At 40.2% G+C, this 13,859-nt stretch overlaps 1 protein-coding gene across 1 annotated transcript in view; it reads left to right on the forward strand.

The window, feature by feature from the left end:
- The window catches only part of HLCS (holocarboxylase synthetase), a 133,896-nt gene that overhangs the window by 9,233 nt on the left and 110,804 nt on the right, over positions 1-13,859 (forward strand). The window contains exons 3-5 of the mRNA XM_052794268.1: positions 1,430-1,592; positions 5,500-6,449; positions 10,490-10,672. Of these exons, the coding sequence (XP_052650228.1) occupies positions 1,430-1,592; positions 5,500-6,449; positions 10,490-10,672 (1,296 nt within the window). The remainder of the gene's footprint in view (positions 1-1,429; positions 1,593-5,499; positions 6,450-10,489; positions 10,673-13,859) is intronic.

Below are 13,859 nucleotides of genomic sequence, written 5' to 3' on the forward strand. Positions count from 1 at the left end.
TTAACTGCAGTAGATAAAAAGGTAAATTTAGCTGATAGTCTAATAAAGTTATGAACAAGTAAAATATCCAAGAGCTCACCCTCATTTTGTGCATTCAAAAGTGTTTTTTTCTTACTGTGTTTAATCAGTGTGTTCCATCTTGTGTGTAGTGATAAAAGGGTGAACTTCATGAAAGTGGTTTGGTGGTGACAGCATCAAAGTGCTGGAGTTGCTATGTGGGAATTGTGCTTTGTCTCCCAGTGTTTGGACCATACTACATGGTGGAAGATAATTTTTTTTAGGTCATGAAAACAGGTGGTGCTTCATTGTCTCTAAAAACACCTTCACAGGAAAAAAATTGGTTTGTGTATCCTATAAAGGATAAAGGCAGTGGTATCATTCACACAACTTTTACTGAAATTGGGTGCCTTATTCGGTTTTTGCTTTCAGAATTGACTCTTAAATCACTGTGTGTGTCAATTGTCTGAATATTGTCTTGTTGGGCACTGTTTTATGAACATAAGGTTTAAAAGGGGTCCTTTTCAGTTATGAGTCAGAAGACAGATTCGTAGTCTTTATTAATGTGCCCCCTGTTCAGAAGGAAACCAAAACTCTTTCCACTTTTCCTCCACTTGTGGCTTTTATAGTTAAACTTGACACTTGTTCTCCAAGACACTACAGCTGTGTAGCTTGGGTTTAACAAACCTTCCTGAAGAAAACAAACCTAAGTGTGTCACTCTCATAATGTTTCTTTTCTGGAGAATGGAATTTTTGATATAGATAAACAGGTTGAATCTTCTGTGTTTAGTTAATGCTTCTGATGGTCAGTGTGTACTTTTATTAAACCCTAGTAGTTTACTTTTGCTCTTATCAGCATTCTTTTTAGAATTTTTGCTGAAAGCCATGTATTGGAAATAGAGACAAATAGAATTTTACTTGTAGAATGTGATAATGCTTTCCTGCCATTTTGTGTGTTACTTGAAGCTTTGATAGCGTTGATCTTTGGGAAAGATGCATTTGTGCTCCCAGTTTGCTTTCAACACTCAGTGTGGATGTTGCTTTGTTTACTTCTCTCAGGACTGAATCTTGTAGCAGGTATTGCTTGGTCCAGGACCCTTCCTCAATAGGTTCTTTTGGTTGTATTCATTCTCATACATTGACCTTTGTAGTCATAAAGGGTGTGCTTTTGTGTGAAAGGAACTGTTAACTGAAAGCCTTCTCTAGTTGAGATGTGTTGTCTCACGATACTACTAAATGAAGTAGTTGTTTTAAACACATCAGGCATCATAGAAACAAGTCTTAAAAGTGATTCTGCCAATTTAGTATTCCATAATCCTAGCAGCTACACATTTATGGTTTTTTAAAGTACTTTCTTTAACATTACTTCCAGTCCTTGGGTTTGCCAGTTGTGCCTTTTCAAACTGAAAAACATGCATATGCTTTATTCTAGATTGTGAAGTGGTCAGACTATTGTTCACCGTTGGCCTATAAACCTGGTGAGCCTTATAAGTTAATTGCTGAAGCAAGTGTGGATAATTTCAGTAGCCTTGGAATAGCATTCATGGAAGACAGGCTTCAAATGGATAACGGAATGGTGCCACACAAGATTGTTTGTAAGTATCTTCACAATTTGTTTTTAATGGTAGAACATGGTTTTTTTCACAGTTATTTTAGGACTGTGCATATAGTCTTTATACCTACATAAAAAACGATGCTTTTATTTTGGCACAATGTTTTCTTCCTGTTGTCATTCTAGGCAGTTCATCACTCTGTAGTGCTACAGTATTTTATACAGTAGTACACTGTCAAATATAGAGATCCTTGAAAAGTTAGACCACTTTTTGAGTGAGTTTCTCTCTTCACAGAATGTCTTACAAGTGCAACAACAGAAATAACAGAAAAATGTTGCAAAAGATTTTTTTAATAAAACCCCCTCTTTAACGCCTCATAAGCTACTGTCAATAATTAACCTTGGTATGACGAGATCTCTGGCATCTTGTGGCCTGGATAAGTGCACTATTCACTGGGTGAAAAACTGGCTGGATGGCCGAGCCCAGAGGGTCGTGGTGAATGGGGTGAAATCCAGCTGGCGGCGGGTCACGAGTGGTGTTCCCCAGGGCTCGGTGTTGGGCCCTGTTCTGTTTAATATCTTTATTGATGATTTGGATGAGGGGATTGAGTGCACCCTCAGCAAGTTTGCAGACGACACCAAGTTGGGAGGCAGGGTCGATCTGCTTGAGGGTAGGGAGGCTCTACAGAGAGATCTGGACAGGCTGGATCGATGGGCTGAGGCCAATTGTATGAAGTTTAACACGGCCAAGTGCCGGGTCCTGCACTTCGGTCACGGCAACCCCATGCAGCGCTACAGGCTTGGGGAAGAGTGGCTGGAAAGCTGCCCGGCAGCGAAAGACCTGGGGGTGCTGGTTGACAGACGGCTGAATATGAGCCAGCAGTGTGCCCAGGTGGCCAAGAAGGCCAATCGCATCCTGGCCTGTATCAGGAACAGTGTGGCCAGCAGGAACAGGGAGGTGGTTGTTCCCCTGTACTCGGCACTGGTGAGGCCGCACCTCGAGTGCTGTGTTCAGTTTTGGGCCCCTCACTACAGGAAAGACATTGAGGTGCTGGAGCGTGTCCAGAGAAGGGCAACCAAGTTGGTGAGGGGCCTTGAGCACAAGTCTTATGAGGAGCAGCTGAGGGATCTGGGGTTGTTCAGTCTAGAAAAGAGGAGGCTGAGGGGAGACCTTATCGCTCTCTACAACTACCTGAAAGGAGGTTGTAGTGAGGTGGGTGTTGGTCTCTTCTGTCAGGTGGCTGGAGATAGGACAAGAGGAAATGGCCTCAAGTTGAGGCAAGGGAGATTTAGGTTAGATATTAGGAAAAATTTTTTTACTGAGAGGGTTGTCAAACATTGGAACAGGCTGCCCAGGGAAGTGGTTGAGTCACCATCCCTGGAGGTATTCAAAAAGCGAGTGGATAGGGTACTCCAGGGCATGGTTTAGGGGGCATGGTTAATGGTTGGACTTGATGATCTTGAAGGTCTTTTCCAACCGAAATGATTCTATGATTCTATGATTCTATGATTCTATGATTCTATCCAAGATGGTGTTTAACCTTTTGCAAATGCATGAATGTAGAAATGTCAGAAAGGTTAGACAAGATTGTTTCTATAAGTCTTGTCTGTTAGATTAACTAATCTATTTGAAAAAAAATACAGAAGGTTTTAGGCAAATGTTCTCTCTTCTCAGATTTGAAATAAAAGTGTATTCAAAGCTAAACATAGGTTGAGAACAATTGCTGTAACTTGAGCATCTTAATCCTTTAGATACTGAGAGAAAGGCTCACAGATGCTTTCTAAATGGGGAGAGGGATAACCAGGGGAAGGAGGGTGGTGTCATTGCTGATTGAATTTTGAATTTTTGGTGGATGCTTTATTTCTTTAGGGGGTGATTTTGATGATATCAAAACTATGAGCCATTGTGTCCTCATTAGTTTAATGGTTTCAGCTAAGGCAGGGAGGGAGTTCATGGCTAATTCCAGAGTGAGGAGAAAGAAGTAGTCACGGCTGGACTTACAACACCATTCTTAAATAGAATTGTTGTCTGGGCTGTGGGAAGTCCAAGCTTCACCTCCCTTTGCTGCATGAAGTTTAAACTTCTTTTCTCCAGCACCATTCTAGAGTGCCATAATATGCAGTCTATAGGGTATTGTACAGTAGAGGGCTCTCAGGGATAGGGCCACACTTTTTTTTTTTTCCATTTTTTGTTTGGCAACAGTCTCATTTCTTCCTGCCTTAGTTGTGTCTTCTCAGCTGTGTTGATAAAACTGTAGGTCACCTAGAATAATAAAATCATGATTTGGGCTACCAAAAAAATCCCTCCCCCCACCCCCGTGAAAAGGGGTGTGTGTGTTGAGTTTTTTTGGTTTGGTTTATTTTGTGTTTGGTTGTGGGGGTTTTTTGTTTGTTTGTTTGGGGTTTTTTTATGTAGATCATAGGGCATTGGCAGAAGTCAGGGAATGACAAGATTGAGAACAGCTAGCTAGGGTGCAAGAGGGTAGGAATATGCTCACAAATATATCTGATGTGAAGCTCTCTTGGTGCGGTTCTGCAAAAATATTCACGCAAGGAGGGGATGGAAGCTGAGAGAGTGCCCCAGTCATTTACTTTTCAGAATGTTTTTGGGCTCATTTTGCTTCAGGTACTGTGTGTATGCTAGAACTGCTCCAGGAGAACAGGCTGATGGAGGCTGTTGATGGAATAGCATATAGGCTGGTAGCTGTGAAATTCTGCTGGGATGTGAAAAAATCTTGCTTCAGATTTCTGCTCCAAACTAGGCAAAGGGGATATAGTTTCAAAAGAATGCAAATATTGTTAAGCAAGAAAGTGATTGAACTTGGATCTGGTATATTGTGTGCCAGTTGACTATTTTGTTAATCAAGTTCCTCACTGAATTTCTTTGAGAAATCAGAAACAAAAACATAGTTTATTTGGCCTTACAGGAGTGGAGAGGGATTCAGTAAAATTTTGCACACTTTGATTTGAAATATTTTCATGGCTCAGCAGCTGAAAAAAAATCACCTTATTAAGAGTAATTTTTCTCTCCTCTTTCTCATTTAGTTTGCTATGTGAGTTTCACACTGACAATAATCATCTTTGCCCTTCTTTTTTCACTCGTATTTGCCAGAAATTTTTTATCTTTGCATTTCCATACTTTTCAGGGGTAGAAAGGGGAAGGTTTAATACTCTTCCTATTTGTTACTTTTCCCTTGGATTCTTAGCTCTCAAGTCTTGCTATGGGTGGGTATATCTGCCTTTGTGCAGACTGAAAGCAGTTCAGATTTTTTTTACTCCCTTTTACTTGTGCCAGACTTTTATATGCAGCCTTCAGGACTGCAAGAGACATGGTTCAATGTCTCCATCTTACCCAATGTCATCACTTTATTAGCTTATTTCAAAATAGTTTATTTTAAAATAGCACCAAGCAATTTTCCACCCTGTCCTCCCTAAAAGACCAGTATTTTTCCAAAGGTACTTCCCTTGCTTTATTTTGTCCTTTGCTGGGGACAGAGGGACAGGCAAAATAACATGCTGATAAGGTGATGCATTTATGAGAACTTCCTCACCTTCCCACCCATAGACTATTGTTCCGTTAAGAACACATCTGCATTGTGTACAGTAGCAGTCACATTTTACTTTTGTGCAAATAGTTTTGCACTCACAATAAATGTTAGCTTGTTTAAATGTGCCCTGCAAATATTGAATGTTGTGCTCTCAGTCAGACTTTCCTGAAACAAAGAGTCATTAGAGTAAATGACTTGTGTTATGAGTGCAAATTTATTAGGTTCTTGGGGAGGGGGTGGTGGTGGTGTTAGGATTTGGTGTGTCAAACAAGTGAAATTCTTGCTATTATAGATTATTTGTACTGAAAATAAATCTAGACCCTGCTGTGATAGTGATATTTATCACAGCTCTTTTAATATCATTTTTATAACCCCTATTTTCTTATTCTTTAACTCTTCCAGCTGTCCATTTACAGGAATCTACTCTGAAGGAGTTGGCACAGGTGGCACCATCTGTAAAAGAGCAAAGTGTAAGCAGTACACAAATGGATGAACTAACCCCTGCTGCTACTTTTGGGACTACTGGTAAATCAGGATTAGGAGTAGCTGAGTCTGCAGGACAAGGTGAAGAGGAGAAATCCAAGCTAGAGATAGAAAGTGAGCATGAAGATGAATCTAACAGTCTATCTGACAAAGAGATAGGTGCTGGAGAACATCATCACTTGCATCTCTCCAGCTGTCATGAATGCCTGCAACTTGAAAACAGTACTATTGAATCGGTCAGATTTGCCTCTGCGGAAAACATTCCAGAACTTTCTGATGATTGCAATAGCAAACTGGAAGAGAATAATGATGACTGTCTAGCAAAAGGAATAAAGAGAGTAAACCTTGCTGGAAAGCCCCCTAATGTACTAATTTATCTTGGCTCTGAAACTGCAAAAGTGGAATTTGAGCAGGTAAAATCAATCCTTCAGGAATGCATTGATGCAGACAGCTATACCATCTACCAGCTGCATGAGGAACAAGTACTGAAAGCTCCATGGATTGATAATTCACTGCTGTTGATCATTACCACGGAAGAGCCTATTTCTGAGGAGAACCACAAACAATTTATGAAGTTTTTATCTAAAGGTGGAAAGATTCTGGGGTTTTCTTCATCTTTTACATTTGATGGCATACAAATAAAGAGAAAAAACAAACTGAAGAAGACTGTTCATGAATTAGTGGTCTCTAAAATGGACAGCACTGAAATTAAGTTAAATCTTTTGGTCAGTGGCTGTATTTTTGAGGAAGTGATGAAGGAAGATACTAGCAAAGTGAAGACATTGAGTCGATTAAATAACGCTGATAAAGATATAGTTATTGTTCATCTGACTTATGGAGACAGTGGAGGAGAAGCCATTCTTTCTCAGGTACTGTGTGTGCAGAAGCATTCGTTTGCTTATTGCTACAGGATGATGTGGTATTCTAAAAAAGTTCACTTATTCCCATTGCATGCACTTGGGAATGCTTGTCAAGGGGAGGTATAGATGGATGTCTCAGTGAATGTACAAGGACTCTGAATGCAGAATGGTTTTCACTTGATCCTCAGGAAGCTTAAAGAATGGGAGAGAATGTCACTGCTGTTCCACTTCCTTGTTTTCACCATGTAGACATGCACATGTAGATCATGCAAGATCACAGTGGGTGGTAGAGGAGAGAACAGGTTTGCATAGTAAGCAAGCATCTTCAAGAGCAGAGCTATGCTTTTCTTCCTGCTAGAAGTTGTGCAGTGATACAGCTGCGGATTTTGCAGGTTTTGGGAGGTGAGAACAGTATAAGCTTTCACCCTGAGTCCACCAATGAAGGCACTTGCACATTTTGAGTTAGCCTCAGTAGGAGCAGAGGTAAACATTTTCTTTTTAGCATGGCTGTTTAGCACAGTGGGAACAGGAAGAGCCGAGTTGTTGGTGGACTCAGGGTTAAAGCTTATACTGGCAAGATAAAAAAAGAGACATCCTTGCAAAAATATGAAGTATGGTAAAGCAGAGAGTCGGGAGAAGATGTAAAATAAACCTTGCAAGAAACTTGAAAGATGTCTCCTCTTAAGGTTAAGGTAGCCAGCACTTCTGGAAATCTGACTAGCAAATGAGAGAGTCCCAGCCTCTATTACTTGTTGCATGCCATGTCTAGAAAAACTACTGCGCAATTCTTGCTTGAGCAAGTGACTATGCAATAAAGGTTAGTCTCTGACTGCACTGAAATGCCATTGTTGATTTAGGTCTGTTGGTTCTTTTTTCGCTAGTATTGCTACCATTTTCTCAGTTATGTTCTGTTAGTATCTTAGCGTTGCGAATGAAGTGAACCATTTTGTGGATTCTTTAGCAGTGTTTTGAATAAGGCTAACACCTGGATGGATGTTAGGTTCATGATGTTGGCCTTGCTGTTCCGTGTCGTGGTTTAACCCCAGCCAGCAACTAAGCACCACGCAGCCGCTCACTCACTCCCCCCCCACCCAGTGGGATGGGGAAGAAAATCGGGAAAAGAAGTAAAACTCATGAGTTGAGATAAGAACGGTTTAATAGAACAGAAAAGAAGAAACTAATAATGATAATGATAACACTAATAAAATGACAACAGTAATAATGAAAGGATTGGAATGTACAAATGATGCGCAGTGCAATTGCTCACCACTTGCTGACCGACACCCAGCCAGTCCCCCCGAGCGGCGATTCCCTGCCCCCACTCCCCAGTTCCTAAACTAGATGTGACACATGGTATGGAATACCCCGTTGGCCAGTTTGGGTCAGCTGTCCCGGCTGTGTCCTGTGCCAACTTCTTGTGCCCCTCCAGCTTTCTCGCTGGCTGGGCATGAGAAGCTAAAAAATCCTTGACTTTAGACTAAACACTACTTAGCAACAACTGAAAACATCAGTGTTATCAACATTCTTCTCATACCTAACTCAAAACATAGCACCCTACCAGCTACTAGGAAGACAATTAACTCTATCCCAGCTGAAACCAGGACATTCCATCATTTAAAAAACCCCTTTATTCAATTCGAATGCATTTTTTCTATTTACAATCAAAATTAAAATTCTAAAACTTGGGTTTTTTGTTTTCTAAACCTTGACATGTTTTCAATCAGTTATATATGCTCTTTTTTTTTGGGGGGGGGGGTGGATCTAGTCTGCTGGAAACCTGCTTTTTTGTTTCTTGAGTCTTCTTTCAGGCTTTAAACTTTTAAATGTTTAACATTCTGCACCTAACAAATAGCTCGGAGCACCTGAGGGAATAGAAGTGGGGGAGTCTAGAGTGAGCCCAAATCCTAGTCATTCCACTTAAGAATAATAATATCCCAGCAAACAAGTACCTCTCCAGTGTTACGGTATTGTGATCTCTGTTAAAAAAAAAAACAAAACCAACCAAACAAAACCCACACCCCCTCAAAAAGTTAAACAACAGATAAGTTTAAGTGTTCATAATCTTTTTTGTTATTGTTACTTTCTGTCTTCCTGGATAATGGGTGAGGAAGCTTCCATGGCTGTGTTAAAGGTAAATGTTGGTCACTGATTATTTAAATATTTACAAGATATCTGGCTAAAGTTTTGAGTGAAAAGCTGATAAGAGGTACCATTAAGTTTAGAAAATAAGTCTATGCCCTGGTAGAATGCATTTACCTGGGTGTATAACTTGTGCTATTAAATCTAGAGAGATTTCAGCCATTTCATAGTAAAACTTTTAAAGTGAGCCTGAAGACAACTTGCACATTTTGAGTTAGCCTCAGTAGGAGCAGAGGTAAACGTTTTCTTTTTAGCATGGCTGTTCTCAATTATATCACTTCCCTTACTCTGTGTTTGCTTTCATGCAGCACATTGAGAAAAGCAGAGCAAGATTTATTTGCCAGTATTTAAGTAGATGGGGAATATAATGGAGACATAGCTGAACAAACTTTATGAAAGGTTCTAGGACCTATTTTTACCAATATTTTAGTTACGTGAGAACTTTCTCAGGAGTCCAGAGTACTCAAATTTAACTGCTCACATATCAGGTAGCATACACTCTTCTAGCAATTACATAATTCAGATATATTAATCAGGTTTCTTAGGAGTGTTTTCATCTCTTATCAGTTTATCAGATTAAATCTGCTAGCTTTTTGGAAACTCTTTTATACATAGTAGCATGTTTATAGTTTTACGTAGGAAGCTTTGCCACCCATGTGTTGTATGCTTGTACTAGAAAATTGATTAGATACTGTTGCTATCCGTTTCTGCAAGTTCCATGGTAAAACCTGCTTTGCTGTACCGTTTAAATCGACCCTTCTGCTGTAGTAAAACTTAATACTGCAGAGGTTTTCCCCAGAAAAAGGGCATTACAGTGTAGCTTCAAAAATCAGATTAAAAGGATTAGTGTGTCATTTTATAATTTTAAATGACTTCCAGTCTGGATTTGAAAAGCCTTATTGTTTTCTCTTCAGGGGACTGACAGTGACATCAGCCATTAAATATTCTGTTGCAGACTTGTTGTTTCCCTTTTTTCTGTACTCTTCTGTTCCCCCCTCCCCCCCTTATTTCAGCATATTTCCCTGAATATTGAATATACTTCAATAAAGTAGATAATATATGAAAGATGAAGAACATCATTAAAATGTGCAAAATTGGATAAATGAATGAAGATAATAGCTTGTCATTTTCATTAAATGAATATACATGTAGTAGGGTACAAAGGCTTCTAAATATCTTGGAAAGCTTATTTAAAAAACAAACAAAACAAAAAATCACAAAAACCACCAAACACAAAAACCCTCACAATTTCTTCTGCAGTTCGTTTCTACCTTTAAGTATCTGCTTCAGCCTTGAGAAGTGATTCTCTACAAGGTGGTGTTCTGGGGTTCTTCGTTCTCTTTCAGACAGAAGCATTTCTTTATCTGGACTGATTGCAACTTAATTCATGTGACACAGTAAGGACTTGCTCAGCCTGAGTTCTGCCTATCTTGTGCAACCTCTGATAAAGCTCTTCCAATTTCAGTGTAATTCTGCTCTTGTACAAGCCAGAATATGACCAATATTGCTGTTTGTTCTAGGTGGTTAGCAGACATGAAAAGCAGAAGGAGAAGTTTAAGTTAGTAAATACAGGTTTGAACAACTCCTCCAGGAGAAGATCAGTTTATTAAGAAGGGATATTTTGTGTAGGCTTCAGAGAAAACTGTAGTGTACTGGCAACTGTGATCCCCGAATCAGAAAATATAAATATATAGGTGTTCCCTAGTTTATAAAGATAATAAAGCCCTACTTTTATAGATATGATGAAGACATGAGAAACTTTTAAATTGCACTAGTAACACTGGATATTTCAGCAACCACAGTCAGGACAAAGCTGCTTTTGGAACTGTTGTGCTTATCTCTCTGCCACATTAAAATGTGTAATACTAACAAAATACTTTTTTTTACTCCCTTTGCACATATCCTGCCAGGCACACTTGGAACTCGATATTAATTCTATGGATGTCCAAACTGAAGAGGATTTTAATTTGCTTAAGATAAGCAATACTAAGAGATATGAAGTTCTCAAGGAGATCCTGACATCACTTGGCCTGAGTTGTGAATTAAGTGAAATTCCGAAGTTAACACCTATTTACCTTCTCTCTTCTGATGAGGTAAGGCTTCTGCTTACGTTTCAGTTGTTTGAGATTTACCCTACAAGACAAATTCAGTGTTCACTTAAATATACCTTGTTTCTTATGTGGTATTTTTGTTTGGAGAGGTTTATGTATGTATTACAGGTAAGCAAAAAGTTTAGTTTCTACTCTGTCACTGTTTTGTTACCTGCTAGTAGTAGTTTTGAATTTAACCATGGGGAAATTGTGCAGGGTTAAGTTTTCAGATATATTTGCTATATTTGTGTTAAAAACTTATATGCTTATTTGCATGCTTCTGCAACATCAAAACACAAGGCAGTGGTAAGCTACAGAAAGAACTGATTTAAAAGACAGGATTTGTTTCTCTTTTACAATCATAGAATCGTTTAGGTTGGAAAAGACTTTTAAGATCATCGAGTCCAACTGTCAACCATGCCCACTAAACCATGCCCTGGAGTGCCTTGTCTACGCGCTTTTTGAACACCTCCAGGGATGGTGACTCAACCACTTCCCTGGGCAGCCTGTTCCAATGCCTGACAACCCTTTCAGTAAAGAAATTTTTCCTAATATCCAATCTAAACCTCCCCTGCCACAACTTGAGGCTGTTTCCTTTCATCCTATCACTTGTTACCTGGGAGAAGAGACTGACACCCACCTTGCTACAACCTCCTTTCAGGTAGCTGTAGAGAGCAATAAGGTCTCCCCTCAGCCTCCTTGTCTCCAGACTAAACAGCCCCAGCTCCCTCAGCCGCTCCTCATAAGACTTGTGCTCCAGGCCCCTCACCAGCTTGGTTGCCCTTCTCTGGACACGCTCCAGCACCTCAATGTCTTTCCTGTAGTGAGGGGCCCAAAACTGAACACAGCACTCGAGGTGCGGCCTCACCAGTGCCGAGTACAGGGGAACAATCACCTCCCTGCTCCTGCTGGCCACACTGTTCCTGATACAGGCCAGGATGCGATTGGCCTTCTTGGCCACCTGGGCACACTGCTGGCTCATATTCAGCCGTCTGTCAACCAGCACACCCAGGTCTTTCGCTGCCGGGCAGCTTTCCAGCCACTCTTCCCCAAGCCTGTAGCGCTGCATGGGGTTGCCGTGACCCAAGTGCAGGACCTGGCACTTGGCCTTGTTGTTTTAAATGAGGTAGAAAGTTCTGTATAAGCTGACAACAAAAGATCAAACCCAAACTATGGAGAATGATGTGGCAGACCAAAAGTGGAAGACCTGAGTGAGTAGGGAAGAGTGTGTTTTTACACAAAGAAGAGCTTTATTCCTGAGGATGTTGTAATATTTCCTGTAAATAGAATAGCTTCTTGTAATTCAAATAGCTGACTGTTCTGGACTTCTCCATTTGAGATGTTGCTATGTAGTATTGTGAAGAACATATAAAGCATTAATTTTAACTTTTTTTTTTTTTTTTTAAACATGATTTCAAATACATGATATATTGATCTGAAGGGGTAAAGCAGTAGGTGATTAAAAAGCAATATAGGCTGCTCAGGCTCTTTGAGGTTGTTGTTTCCAAGCCATATAGCGCTGTCACTACTTGCTCTTAGCATGCTTGATCTGATTTCTGCTCCTTTTCTGTACCACCCTTACGTTAGCACAGAAATGAGATGCCTGTCTTTAGTGGAACTCAACTATAGAAGCTCCTCCTAGGACGCTTCCTTCCAGCAGTATCATATATAACATCCTTATTTGGCTACAGGATCAATCAATGAACAAAGTGACATATTACAGCTCAATGTTCTTAAATAACTTGGATGATATTTAGGTTTAGATTGTACTTTTCAAAACACTGTTCATTAATCTGGAAGGTGGGTATGATAAGCATTGCACAACTTATAGTTTGGGAATATGTGATATGTGACTTCATTGTATCACAGGCAAGTCAGTAACAGATCCAGACAAACTGACTGAAATACTATTAATAGGTGTATCTGTAAATTCAAATCTGCATTTGTTTTCTATGTCTCTGAAGATACTGCCTGTCTTGGTTTAACCCCAGCCAGCAACTAGGCACCACGCAGCCGCTCGCTCACTCCCCCCTCACCCAGTGGGGTGGGGAGAGAATTGGGGGAAAAAAAGTAAAACTTGTGTGTTGAGATAAAGACAATTTAATAGGACAGAAAGGAAGAAAATAATAATGATAATAATAACAGTAATAAAATGACAATAATAATAAAAGAATTGGAATATACAAGAAACAAGTGATGCACAATGCAGTTGCTCACCACTTGCCGACTGATGCCCAGTTAGTTCCCGAGCAGTGATCCGCCCCAGGCCATCTCCCCCCAGTTTATATACTGGGCATGACATCACATGGCATGGAATACCCCTTTGGCCAGTTTGGGTCAGCTGTCCTGGCTGTGTCCTCTCCCAACTTCTTGTGCCCCTCCAGCCTTCTTGCTGGCTGGGCATGAGAAGCTGAAAAAGCCTTGACTTAGTCTAAACATTACTTAGCAGCAACTGACAACATCAGTGTGTTATCAACATTCTTCTCATACTAAATCCAAAACATAGCACTATACCAGCTACTAGAAAGAAAATGAACACTATCCCAGCTGAAACCAGAACACTGCCAAAACTTTATACTGGTGCATTAAGTAATGCCCTCATATAGTAACTCAGACTGGTTGTAAAAATTGATTAAAAATGCAGAGAGCTTTTTTTTTATTCCCCTTGAATGATTGCCCTTTCATGTTTGCCAAACTCTGCCAGATCCATCTCCACTTTACAATGGTGAAAATACTATTGGAAGTGCTTCTATCCAGCCTTCTGCGTGGTGCAGGGCTGTTGCCAACACTAGATCAGGTCAGCCATGACCTTTGTCCGGTCGAATCTTGACAACCTCCAAGGGTGCATGCTACAGCCTGTCTGTGCAACCTATTCCAGTGCTGCTGTACCATTCTAGTGAATTTTTTTTCCTGATGTCCAGCCTGAACCTCCCAAGCTGCAATTTATGGCTGTTGATGCTTTATTATATTGTCTGGCACTACAAAGAAGTATTTGGCTCTGTCATTCTTTTAACTCTCTTAAGTAGTTACAGGTTGTTATTAAATCACTCCTTAGCCTCCTCTTCACCAAACTGAACAAACCCAGCTTCCTCATCCTCTTCTTATAGATGTGTAGCATACCCCTAACCCTTTTGTGGTTGCTTTCCAAAGAATCCTAACTAGCAATTCCCTGCATAAGCTGAAGTCTGCT

The sequence above is a fragment of the Harpia harpyja genome, chromosome 8 (genome assembly GCF_026419915.1).
Source record: "Harpia harpyja isolate bHarHar1 chromosome 8, bHarHar1 primary haplotype, whole genome shotgun sequence".
NCBI classification, from domain to species: domain Eukaryota; kingdom Metazoa; phylum Chordata; class Aves; order Accipitriformes; family Accipitridae; genus Harpia; species Harpia harpyja.